The sequence below is a fragment of the Bubalus bubalis genome, chromosome 15 (assembly GCF_019923935.1).
Source record: "Bubalus bubalis isolate 160015118507 breed Murrah chromosome 15, NDDB_SH_1, whole genome shotgun sequence".
NCBI lineage: Eukaryota > Metazoa > Chordata > Mammalia > Artiodactyla > Bovidae > Bubalus > Bubalus bubalis.
The window spans coordinates 49,928,386-49,942,042 of record NC_059171.1 but is presented as its reverse complement, the minus strand read 5'-3'; the positions used below and the strand labels follow the sequence as shown (position 1 = coordinate 49,942,042).

At 39.6% G+C, this 13,657-nt stretch overlaps 1 protein-coding gene across 2 annotated transcripts in view; it reads left to right on the top strand.

Annotated features, from left to right (window-relative positions):
- PREX2 (phosphatidylinositol-3,4,5-trisphosphate dependent Rac exchange factor 2) overlaps positions 1-13,657 on the top strand; it is a 298,802-nt gene that overhangs the window by 225,924 nt on the left and 59,221 nt on the right. The window contains exons 35-36 of one of the 2 annotated variants that reach the window (XM_045162805.1): positions 2,254-2,368; positions 9,962-10,148. In XM_045162805.1, the coding sequence (XP_045018740.1) occupies positions 2,254-2,368; positions 9,962-9,977 (131 nt within the window). In that variant the 3' untranslated portion in view covers positions 9,978-10,148. Of the gene's footprint in view, positions 1-2,253; positions 2,369-9,961; positions 10,149-13,657 lie in introns of those variants that run through there. The other variant, XM_006061194.4, reaches the window with a different exon arrangement.

Sequence of the window (13,657 nt, the reverse complement as noted above, 5' to 3'; positions counted from 1 at the left end):
TAAGAATAGTCATGGGCTCTCTTAAGTACTATTATTTAATGTAATTGCTTCCCAAGTACCTTTATTAGTAGGTGGTTGTGTTTTCCATTTCACAAATAAGAACCTGAGTATCTTAGATAGTAATTAACATACCCAAGGTCACACAGCTACTAAGCAGTGAAAGTTATGGTTTTACTCCAATGCAGGGGTTTTCACTATTAGCTTTATAACTCAGAAGAGAAATGCACAGTGAAATATGACTATTGATAGGCTGACTCTTCCTGGAATAGTGGCCTTTCACAAATAACACTCTTAATGGAAGGGAATGTCACATGTATTTGAGGATTGTTTTATCAGGGAGACCTCCTTGTATTTCTTGTGTGTATGCAGGCCCAGAAGCTTACTGAACCAGTTGCAAATATTCTAATGAACGCAGAATTCATAAGGAATAAACAAATAAATAATCCTTGAAAGAAGCCCACAAATTCAATTTTCTTTACTGAAGTAAATGTTAGGAAGCTTTCTCTCTAATTTTCCACAAATGATTTGCTCAGTTATAGACCAATAATGCCATTCAAAAAAAAATTAAATTTAGCAATACTCTAAAAATTTTGTCATTTCTTCAATGCCCTAAAAATCTGATTACTTTAGAAAACAGCACAGCTAAAATTAGCAGTGCCTTTTCTGTCTTTGCCCCAAAGTGGTAATGTTTTTGTCAATTTGAGGAAACATTATTATTTAGTTTAGAGACTATGGCATTTAGCAGTTTTGAAAGATTATTTTTTTTATCCATTTTGAATTAGTCTGCTGAAAATTGAGGCTCATTAGTGGTAACAAGTTCAAGGGGAAATAATTTGCATTTCCAAATTGGATCCATCGCCATTCCTGTTGCTGGCAGCCTCTTGAAAGGGAATCTTGTATTTCTAGGCACTTTCATGTGATTCATTTCCTCTCCAAAAGGTTAAAAATACCACTGTGTAAAGTCTAAAAGAAGAAGAAACACTTAACTAAAAATGTTAGTTATGAAAGAAATCTATATTAATCAAAGGCATTTGAAATTATTGGTAAGTTTTACATATATATAAATATGTTTTAGCTTATTTATTTATTTCCTTAAACGTTTCTCCATAAATGGTCCCTTTTTTATCAGAGTATAATTGCTTTACAATGTTGTTAGTCTCTGCTATACGGTGAAGTGAATCGGCTGTGTGTATACATACATTCCCTCCCTCTTGAGCCTTCCTCTCACCCCACCTCCATTCTACCCCTCAAGGTCATGACAGAGCTTATTTATTTTTAACTGAATTAACTGACCATTGAACTAGAGGTAGTATTCTAACAGTTCTCTTTATCTATACTTCTTGTTTCATAATTTAGTTGCAACTGCAAGAGAATATTAATATACATGGAGACAGACAAATTCAAATTTTTACTCTTGTTATGTTAATACACATTTCTGCATCTCATACCTAGCTATATGCATGTGTATATATGGTTTGTGTTTATATGTGTATATATACATTTAAGTGTTTATATATATGTATGTTGTGTTGTTTAGTCATTTAGTCGTGTCCAGCTCTTTGGTGACCCCATGGTTGTAATCTGCCACGCTCCTCCGTCTGTGGGATTTCCCAGGAAAGGATACTGGAGTAGGTTGCCATTTTTTCCTCCAGGGAATCTTTCCCACCCTGGGATTGAACCAGTATCTCCTGCATTGGCAGGCAAATTCTTTGCCACCGAGCCATGAAGGAAACCATGAAGTTTGAGTATAAATAATATATATGTGTAAATATATATGAAGTTTGAGTTCAGCTTCACAAAAACATGTACAAAACTTTTTTAAAAATAGAAGACAAAAATTTTTTTAAGTTCTTTTCTTTTCATCTGTCTTGGCTAGGCTGGGTCTTCATTGCATGGGCTTCTCTAGTTGCAGCACTGAGGTGTAGTTGTGGCATGTGGGATCTTAGTTCCCCAACCAGGGATTGATCCTGGGCCCCCTGCATTGGGAGCACAGAGTCTTCCTAACCGTTGGACCACCAGGGAAGTCCTGACAGTTTAAATTAGAAATTACCTTTGCCTACTTACTAAAGATAATTGCCAAATGTTTGAGCCCAAGAATGATTTTTATCTGTTTTTGGACTGGTTTAACCTTATTTCTTGTATATATGGTCATATTTGGTGCTATTCAATCCATTTACTAATAATAAGATGACACTAAATGTAGAGAACTGAGTTATATAATCACATGAAGAGTACATTTACTTGTTTTCACAGCACTGGAGAGCATGGAAGGATATTATTATAGAGACAATGTTTCAGTGGAGGAATTTCAAGCTCAGATAAATGCAGCCTCCTTGGAAAAGGTCAAACAGTACAACCAGAAGCTCAGGTATGTCATTGTTCAGTTTTAAAAAAGGTTTTCATATTGTAATAAGAGCAGATGAATAGAGCTTTTGCAATTATTCGTTAGATGATTAATCATGATATTTCTTTTGATATAAAGTCTTCTTCTTTAGAGTTTAATATTTCTGATATTCTAATGGGTTCTTTTTTTGCAAATAAGTTAGAAAAAGTTTTAGAACTTTCATGATATTGTCTTAATTTCTTAGGAAGATCAAGAGATTAAATATTTAGCAGACCATTATCAGGAAAATAAAACCATTGATCTTTTATAGCAGTGTCTCCTAGGAGATTCAGTGGATTAAAGGTAAAATAGTTTTCTTTATGTACCATTAAACAACAAACAGCCAGTAACTTATACCAAGAGGTGAATATGTTTAACATAGAAGATAAAATAAAACAGGTACTGCTTGATATTAGAAAAAGTATCTACTTTCAAATACTTTCAAGTAGCATTGCATTTTATTGTTTTTCCTCTAAAAATCATTTTACTGATACCATTATCAATGGCAGGGAAAAATTAACCGCAATAAGTGAAAGGGAAATGTGTTCTAATTCAGAAGCTTTAATCTTCAATTAATTATTAGCCTATGTATCTCCCTTTTATAAATTACTCTTGTAATAGGTCATCTTTTAAAATTATTGACAGATTATGACTTTTATTTTTAAAAGAAAAAAGACTTTGTTCTGCCTTAGGCCTTAGTAAATCAAAAATACTGTTGTTTTTCTTTTTTTTTTGTTTTTTTCCATAATGTGGCCAAATCATGAAGATAAATTAATTCCTAAAATTTCTGGTGCAGGAAGGGGTTGGTTCTTGTGGTTACCACCAGTGGGTTGGCTTTGTTTCACTGTGACTGCATCCTCACGCTAACCCTGCCTCACACAAACCTGTCCCTTTTCCATGTTCTTTACTCTCTACCATCATTTTATCGTCTTTAGCCTCAAAGCCCCCAGTATTTTTTCATTTCTCATTTTCTATTCCTCCTAAAATCTAGTTGAAGATCCTGATGATTCTCTTAGACTGCTCTAATTTTATTACCTTGTCTAGATCGTTATTTCTCAATGACATCTAATAGACTTTCACAGGGAAAAAAATAGTTATTCCTGAGTTCTTAAATACTGTGTATGTGTGCTTAGTCGTGTCTGATGTTTTGCGACTGCATGTACCGTAGCCTGCCTGGCTCCTCTGCTCCTGGCAGAAATACTGGATATAAGAATAGGAGATTGCCATGCCCTTTTCCAGGGAATCTTTCCCAACCCAGGGATTGAACCTGCATCTCCTGAATTGCTGGTGATTCTTTACCATCTCAGCCATCAGGGAAGCTCCAATACTGTGTCTAGATTCCTGGGTCAGAAAGATCTGCTGGACAAAGGGATAGGCTACCCACTCCAGTATTCTTGGGCTTCCCTTGTGGCTCAGCTGGTAAAGAATCCGCCTGCAATGCGGGAGACCTGGGTTTGATCCCTGGGTTGGGAAGATCCCCTGGAGAAGGGAAAGGCTACCCACCGCAGAATTACTGGCCTAGAGAATTCCCTGGACTGTATAGTCCACGGGGTTGCAAGAGTCAGACATGACTGAGCGACTTTCACCCTCACTGACTAAGCAATACTGACTTAAGAAGCTAAGTCACATCTTGTGAAGACCTCTCATTTGAGTACCATTAGCACAAAAGATAATTTTTGCTTTCATATCTGATAAAATATAGGTTATCTTTCAAATAAGAATACAAAATTAAAGCATTTCTATGGAAGCTGTGGGCCCTGACAATACACCCCCCAAGTCCAGTTTGAGCAAACTGGAACTTCCTGACCCAGGAATTGAACCCACATCTCTTATGTCTCCTGTGTTGGCAGGTGGATTCTTTACTACTAGCACCACCTCAGAAGCCCCTTAGGAGGATTCTAATATGTTGGTAGAATTGAAAACCAATTCTATAGATCGGGAAGTTGTCAAAGTATGACCACCAGACCAGCATCCCACTAGACCATTGCTTTAGCATCCTCACTCATTTCTGATCTCCAAGGAGCAGTGTTGTTCTAATCTGCTCAGAATTTTGCTCCCAGATAATAATTTTAACCCACATGTCTGACCATGTCACTCTTCTACTCGAAGCATTTGTTGATTTCTTATTGCTCTCCCCCCACCAAAAACAGTCACAAACTCCCTTCCCAGGCAGCCAACATCTTTCATGACTTGGCCCAAGACTTCCTTCCTTTCTCTGCCTGTGCCAGCCAGGCTGCTTTCCTCATTTCTAACCAGACCCTTTACTTCCCTTCTCCCCTGAGTTTTCACACATCACTTAGCTTCTGCTTCCTGTCTCCCCTGTCTATAAAGCTACTACTCATGTGATTCAATGTCCAGCTCTAGGATAGTCTCCTTTGTAAGACATTTTTCATTTATTTTTGGGCTAGGATGAAGCCCTGGGCATTCAGTTTTTCAGAAGTCCCTTACGTGCTAAGTCGCTTCAGTCATGTCCTATTCTTTGCAATCCTATGGAATATAGTCCACCAGGCTCCTCTGTCCATGGGGTTCTCCTGGCGAGAATACTGGAGTGGGTTTCCATGCCCTCCTCCAGGGGATCTTCATGACCCATGGATCTAACCCACGTCTCTTATGTTCCCTGCATTGGCAGGTGGCTTCTTTACCACTAGCACCACCTCAGAAGCCCTTAAAAGTCCCTTAGACTCTGATGTGTTACTAGAAAAGTAAAAGTGAGTCGCTCAGTTGTGTCCAACTCTTTGTGACCCCATGGACTGTAGCCTATCAGGCTTCTCCGTCCATGGGATTTTCCAGGCAAGACTACTGGAGTGGGTTGCCATTTCCTTCTCTAGGGGATCTTTCTGACCCAGGGATCAAACCAAGGTCTCCCGCATTGTGTAGGCAGACGCTTTTACCATCTGAGCCACCAGGGAAGTCCAATGTGTTACTAGAATTGAAAACCAATTCCATAGATCGGGAAGTTGTCAAAGTATGACCTCCAGACCAGCAGCATCCGTATCATCTGCAAGCTTGTTAAAAGCATCTCTTGGGTGGACCCCACACTCTGTGTTGGAACAAGCCTTCCAGGTGATTCTCATCAAATCACACTCAAATTTCAGAGCCACTGCCGAGGCTAAATGAGTGACAGCTCATCCTTTCCCTCTTCCATTTTACTTTATGGCTGTTACAGAATTCAGTTATTATCCCTGATGATACAGTTATGTGTATAGGTTCTTTATCTTCTTTATTCTATTATAAGCTCTTTGAGATGCAGGGTAAGTTTATCTTTCTGTTTCCCATTGCATTTATCAAAGTATCTTGTATAGAAAGCTCTCGTAAATATATGTTTCAGTTCAGTTCAGTTGCTCAGTCATGTCCGACTCAGTCGTGTCCGACTCATGTCCATTATTTAGCTGTAACTGGCAGAGAAAAGTGGGGATGGGGCATAGCCTTTATACACCTATGGGTCTTTTTAAAAAAATACAAATATACACTCATGTATAGAGGACATGAATTTGAGCAAACTCTGGGAGATAGTGAAGGATAGGGAAGCCTGGTGTGCTGCAGTCCATGGGGTCACAAAGAGTCCGACATGACTGAGCGACTGAACAATAACAAGAATAGATACAGGACAAGATGTTCAAGATTCTTTGTTAAGAAAAACAGCATATGTATTAATTGCATGCTGTCCTCTTAACATAAGAAAATGTTTTAATGTATCTCTTCCCGAAGAGAGCATTAAAAGTACAGTTCAGTTCAGTTCAGTCACTCAGTCGTGTCTGACTCTTTGCGACCCCATGAATCACAGCACGCCAGGCCTCCCTGTCCATCACAAACTCCCGGAGTTCACTCAGACTCAAGTCCATCGAGTCAGTGATGCCATCCAGCCATCTCATCCTCTGTCGTCCCCTTCTCCTCTTGCCCCCAATCCCTCCCAGCATCAGAGGCTTTTCCAATGAGTCAGCTCTTCGCATGAGGTGGCCAAAGTACTAGAATTTCAGGTTCAGCATCATTCCCTCCAAAGAAATCCCAAGGCTGATCTCCTTCAGAATGGACTGGTTGGATCTCCTTGCAGTCCAAGGGACTCTCAAGAGTCTTCTCCAACACCACAGTTCAAAAGCATCAATTCTTCGACGCTCAGCCTTCTTCACAGTCCAACTCTCACATCCATACGTGACCACAGGAAAAACCATAGCCTTGACTACAGACTTGGTACAAATCACATGCCCTTGTCACCAGTTGCTGCTGCTGCTGCTAAGTCGCTTCAGTCGTGCCCGATTCTGTGTCACCCCATAGACGGCAGTCCACCAGGCTCCCCTGTCCCTGGGATTCTCCAGGCAAGAACACTGGAGTGGGTTTCCATTTGTCACCAGTTACCTGCTATATATCCTTCTTGCTGAATATTAAATTTCCTTTGCACAGGAAGACAATTACTTTCCTCTTTACTCCTAATAATGCCATTTTTCCCTGCTGATTTCTTGAGTAAGGGTGTTAATTTCTTCCTTAATTTTTCCTGTTACTTGTAACCTCAAATACTCAGATGTTGCTCTTGAACAATCTGTTCTTGGTTTTCAGACCCAGGGGCTGACCTTGACCATTTCTTTAAAGGCTGTTATTGTCCACGTTAAAAAAACCTTCAGGGGTCACTAGTTCCTCATAGCTCTAGAGCCTTTTTAACACTTTCACTGAAAACTGTTTCATTCCAAATGTTAATTTACTAATTAGATATCAGAAAAGGCTTTATCACAAACAAGCATAAGTAGGTAAATTGGTAAACTATTATCTTATTGGAAAGCTTTAGATTATCTTCTTGGAAAGCTTTATTGGAAAGCTTTAGATTCTAAAATTCTTTAGATTACAGGTTTCAGAAACCAAACTTAAACAGGCATAAACAAAATAATATGGCTTATATAACCAGTATATCCAGTGACTATGGGTGTTTCAGGTACAGCTGGATCCAGGTATATGGGCTTCAAGATACTCTTTCTTTCTCTCTCTTTTTGGTATTCTTGTCCTCTCTGTGGGCTTCATTTTCAGGCAAAGTTGTTTCACTTTGGGGTAGAAGTGGTCACCACAGACCAGTATTGCATTTAGAGAAGAGAAGGTATCCCCACTGTACTCTCCTGCCAACTAAGATTCCCAGCAAAGTACCTGGTGTCATTGACAAGACCTGAGTCATGTGCCTGTTCCTGGGTGGGCTGAGCAGCACAGAAGACCAGTGGGCTGTCACAGAAAGCACAGGGCAAGCATGCCGGACAAGCACAAACGAAGGATTTCACAGCAGTTATAGAGATTTCTCCAGAACAACAAAGAGCAGGTGGGAATTTGCTACTTAAAAGAAAAGATATTGTAGCCATAATACCTACCAATTTTTAAGAACACATTAGAAGTCAGTCACAATGCTAGGTGAGTTATGTAGATTATTTAATAAGCCAGTGAGTTCCATATTATCATCTCTATTTTAAAGGGAAGTTGCACAAGTTAACCCAGATAATAAGTGGTGAAAACAAGACTTAAAGACTTTTTTCTCTTTAAAGTCTATAGTTTTTTTTTGTTTTTTTGTTTTTTTTGTTTTTTTTTTTTTTTACTATATTAGGCCATCTCAGTGAGAGGAGTAAATGGTTTACACAACAAATAAATTTTCTGTTACGAAGTTTTGGTATCAGATATTATCAAGTGCCTCCAATTGCTTTGATTCTGTATCATTTATCCATTAAATGTTCATGAGGTTTCCATTCTTGTGAGAATGGCCAAGATGGAAAATGAACAAATAAGCTAATCCATAAACAATGTATTGCGGATAGTGAAAAGTGTAATGAAGAAAATCTGAAACTAGTTGCTATTCTAAAAGAGCAGATTAGTTAGGAAGAACTTAAATATTAGGTGTTATCTGAAAGAAGGGCTTCCCAGGTGGCGCACTGGTAAAGAATCCACCTGTCAGTGCCAAAGACTCAGATTCAGTCCCTGGGTTGGGAATATTCTCTGGGGAAGGAAATGACAACCCACTCCAGTATTCTTGCCTGGGAAATCCATGGTCAGAAGGACCTGGCAGGCTGCAGTCCATGGAGTCACAGAGTTGGACGTGACTAAGCACACAAAAGATTTGAAAGGAACCTGAATCACAAAGAGATGGTCTTGCCAGAATATGGGGGAAGATCGTTCCCAAAGCGGCAAATTGATGCAAACGGGTCATGGCAATAGCTTATCTTGTCTGAGGAAGATAAAGGTGGCCAGGGCAACGCTGACAAGTTGAGAAGGATCGTTTGTGTTGAGAGAGCTGTGCAGAGGCCTGGTTATGTAAGGGCTGTAGGCTATTATAGGAGTTTGGATGTTATTGTAAGGAAGGAGACCATTGCAAATGTTTTATTGAATTCCTGCTGTCCAGTTATAGCTCATGCATCTCTTGCAAATAGAATTCAAATGGTTGAAGTTTGCTGGAAGCAGTAGTGAAGCATGCGGTGGCCAGCTGGCTGTTCTGATTGTTTCTCCTCCAGTCTCCAGGGGAATACAGATGAGGCCATGTACCTCAGGAGTCTGCCTCATGCATCAGAGCCCTGGCACTGGGTGCCTGCACACACCCTGGGTTAGTTGTTTCTCCGGGTGAACAGGATTGAGCCAGCGGAAATTTCTAACAGCTGCTTCTAAAATATACCCTCTGGTGCCAAGTCAGATGATGTTCTTGATTGATTTCCTTCCGATTCTTAAGAAGTACAGCATGTGAAGTGTCTAACTCAGAAATTCTAACCACGAAATTCTGGAGAGAGGGGCATTCTCATTCCTTACCTTCACTGTTTTATTCTCTTTTCTAACTCAGACTCCCCTTTGTATTTACTCTGGCCATAAGCCATCTTTCCCATTAGCCTCATTTTTCCCCACCTTACATAAATGTAATTTATCATTGCCAAACCCTTTCATTTTAATGTATCCTGTTTATTGGCAGAAAGCAGCACTGCATGGTGACTAATGAGATAAATGTGAGTGTGAACAGTATTCTTCTATAAAGTGCTCCTTTCAGGTTGAGGGATCTAGATTAGCTTTTTTCAAATACCATTTTCAGTATAAAGTCAGCGTTAAAGCAAAAGAGAAAAATCAAAAGGAAACAAGTTGTATATTAGTTTCTAAGGTCATTTATTAGTGTGGTGAAGTAACAACTTTGTACTGAATATTTTAGGGCTTATAATTTGGGGTATCTCAATGTAAATTCATCATCTTTATAGAAAGCAGACAAGGAAATTATTGAAAGCATATATTCTCTTAAAGTATGTCCTTTTTTGGATATAGAATGACACTGTCTTTAAAGAGAATTTTTTAAAAAACAGAAATATATTTTATATAACAAGTATAAGGATGATAGATATTTTGTTTAGGTTAGCAAGAAATGCTACACAAATATTAATCTCAGAGTCATATATTTTGAACAGTTTTTTCAACTGAGAAATGCCTGGCTAGAAGGATGCATATGTTTGGCTGTTCCCATGATAGCATCTCTATAAAATGGATCATTTCTCTCTACCTTGAAGGGAAAAAAAATGAGTATGTTCTCCTGGCATGAGACAGATATGAAGAATGGCATAGCCTTACTACCATTTCACATCTTTACAGCTATCAAACAGCATGAGAAAATAAAGAATAGCAGGACTTCAGGCTTTGACCCCATCTGCAGTCATCGGCTCATTACCAATCCAGACTTGGGCCCCCTTGCCTAATGCACAGTAAAGCCAGTCCACTGACACCAGGTTGTAGTGAAGGAGTTCAGCATTTGTTGCAGAGCATCAAACAAGGAGTCCAGGCAGGTAATGCTCAAAAGGCCCAGACTCTCCGATGGCTTTCAGGGACAAAAAAGGTAGAATGAGGGAGGTGGGTTGCAGGATGTGTGATCAGCTTGTGTACAGTCTTCTGATTGGTTGGTGGTGAGATCGAAAGCCGATGTCATCAACCTTCTGGTTCCAGCCTGTCTGGAGTTATGTGTTTGTGGCCAGTCTGCAGTTTACTTCTTCCAGCTGGTAAGCATGTCAGTATCTACAAAACAGCTCAGGGATATGGCTTGAGGTATGATCTATGACATGAATTTGAGCAAACTCCAGGAGATAGTGGAGGACAGAGGAACCTGGCATGCTGCAGTCCATGGGGTCACAAAGAGTCAGGCACAGCTTAGTAACTGAATAACAACAAATTATCTATAGTCCTCAAGAAGGAACTAAAGACCCTTGACTTTATTTAATGGCTAAAGTAATATTTTGCCTTTCCTGACTGCCTTTTTTCTGCATTTTCTCACTTCTCTGATTAAATTTATTCTTTGGAACTCAGGGGAGGCCTTGGGGGCCTTTTTTACAAGCAAGAGACAGGTGGAGGGTGTGGGGGTAGGTATTTGTCCCAGGACGATGATGTAAGGTCCTGCTCAGTTACAGGCACTTGTCTTCTGTCCCCATCTTTTTCTTCCCACAGAGTCTTTGACTCATAACACACTATTTCCCATTCCTTGTTTAGACAGTAAATAGTATACCCCAGTTTGAAATGGAAAATTTTGGTTCTGTTGATGAGAAGCTGTGCAAGCTATCTTAAATCAACAAGAGTATGAACTTCATAAAATCTGAGAGCAAGCAAGAGAGAGAATATCAATTAAAATACAGATAATGCCTTTGTCCTTCAATTGCTTCACTTTATAAAGCTGCAGATTTTAGAGTTATTCTGTTTTAATTAACTGGAAACATTCCAGATGCATAGTGAACTCTTCTATAGCAGTTTTATATTTGCTTTCCATCCAATCTTCAGCTGAAATTCATTTTTTATACCTTGAGATACATCCACATTTCTGTTTTGCTAAGACTAGCTGTAGACTAAATGTGTATATCCAGTTTATTTCTATTTGCAATAGGTTATGGAGATTTCAGAGCTGTATATTTTGTTTTATATGAGAAGTGATTCTTCAGTAGCAGGAGAAAACAACTAAATCTACAAAGAATTTGAATTTGTTCATAATGCTTAAAAGTGTACTAAGTTTCTTTCCTATATCTGACATAGGTAAAGGATCTATGTTTACAAAATTAAAGTTATACTCTAGGTGTCATATTCTTTCAGTGTATAAAACTAAAGGAACTGCAGGATACTTGTGTTTGACACACGCTTCACCCCCACCAAGTATCAGGGACAGGAATGAATTCAGTAAGTGACTTTTTCTCTGGAAGAGAAGCTGGGTTTACAGTGTTTAAGGGGGAGGGGATGGGAGGTAAAGTTGTGGGGAAGGGAGTATTTTCCAACATAGAGAACTGTGGTTGTTGTTCAGTGGCTCAGTCGTGTCTGACTCTTTGTGACGCCGTGGACTGCAGCACCCCTGGCTTCCCTGTCCTTCACCATCTCCAGGAATTTGCTCAGACCCATGGCCATTGAGTCAGTGAGGCCATCCAACCATCTCATCCTCTGTTGGCCACTTTTCCTCTTGCCTTCAATCTTTCCCAGCATCAGGGTCTTTTCTAATGAGTCAGCTCCTTACATCAGGTGGCCAAGGTATTGGAGCTTCAGCTTCAGCAACTGTCCTTCTAATGAATATTCAGGATTGATTTCCTTAAGGATTAACAGAGAAAAAAGAATAAGTAAAAGTCCTGAAGGGTTGAGGAGAAACGATAAAGCGTCTGGAGGCTGGAATTCAGGAGGAAGAAAGGCATGAAACAAATGGATGAACAGAATCCATATGCCCTCCTTTACCTCCTATACCATCAACTGTTCCTCACTTCTTTCAACCCAGCTGTCACTCAGGACACACTCCAGCCCTATTTCCATGTGCTGAAAGCGTGGACAGTAAATCCCCTACATAGGAGCCTTCAGGTTGTGAACTTTCAAAGATGTGAACGCAGGTTTGCATGCCCAGTCACGTAAGTTGGCCCGCGTGCCTGGCGTACGCTGTCACGTGAGTGCATCCTCCGCGAGTGGTTTCGCTTCTGTGCGCTTACTGTGCAGTGAGCGCTACTGTATCACCTACAGAGCTTGCTGCGGCCCAAGATGTCTGGACGCAAGTGTGAAAGCAGCACTATTGTAGCTGGTACTACCATACCTTTCAAGGTGTGTACTGAAGATTCAAAATGTTTTCTTTATTTTTTGCTTTTGTTTTTTATGTATTATTTGTGTGAAACATATTATAAACCTATTACAGTACAGTATGATATAGCCGATTATGTTTATTGGGTATCCAGGCTAACTTTGTTGAACACGTCAACAAACTGAACTTACAAACGAGCTCTTGGAATGGAGCATGTTCACATGTAGGGGAATTACTGTGCTTAGGACCCATCCCGTCTCAGATTTGACTATGTCTTCCTGCAGGAAGCTTTCAGGGATAGCCTCGGCTGGAATTGCTTGGTGTCTTCTTTGAAACTCTTGGAGAGTCTGTGTTTTCTTTTATTTTGTTTTAACTGCAGGTTATTTACGTGCTGATGTATACATGAGGGCAACCACGTTAATTCACCACTGTGCTTGGTACATAACAAGTACTGTAAAAGGGCTTTCCAGGTGGAGCTAGTGGTAAAGAACCTGCCTGCCAATGCAGGAGATAGAAGAGATACCATTCGATCCCAGAGTCTGGAAGATCCCCTGGAGGAGGGCATGGCAACCCACTCGAGTATTCTTGCCGGGAGAATCCCATGGACAGAGGAGCCTGGTGGGCTGCGGTCCATGGAGTCACAAAGAGTCAGACACACCTGAAGCAACTTAGCACGCATGCACAATACTGTAAAAATACTTGAACTGGAAATCCAGTGAATTGCAATGTATTGGTCTTTGGGTAGGGCATTATCATTTTATTGAGTTTATTCCAGGATCCAGTCTACTTCATTTTATATTCAGAAAATTCTGGGCCATTTGAAGGGTACAGATGCTGACTCTGTTGGAGACTTCTCTAAAGAAAATTTATCAGTGTAGCCAAGGTTCATAAATTTCACATGAGACAAGATCAGACAAAGTTGAAATTCTAGTGGCACTTTTGAGAGCAACATCCCTCTTCTTTATTTGAAAAATGCTATAATTCTATTAAACTTTGTCACTGTTACTTTCTGAAAACATGATAGAGCCGCCAATATATTTATGCATATAATCTCATTTAATTATTTGGCCTATATTTATTTCTATGTGAATTAAGACTAATTCATTTACCCTTGGGAAGTTGTAATTATGTCTAATATTTATTTTATTATTACATGAAAGGAATTTTAATTAAATTTTTAGGTGAGGGTAACAAAGGGGATTAGAATGATTTGACTATGAGTTTTCACATTTTTGTGATAAGTCCTTCTTTGTGATAGTTTATCC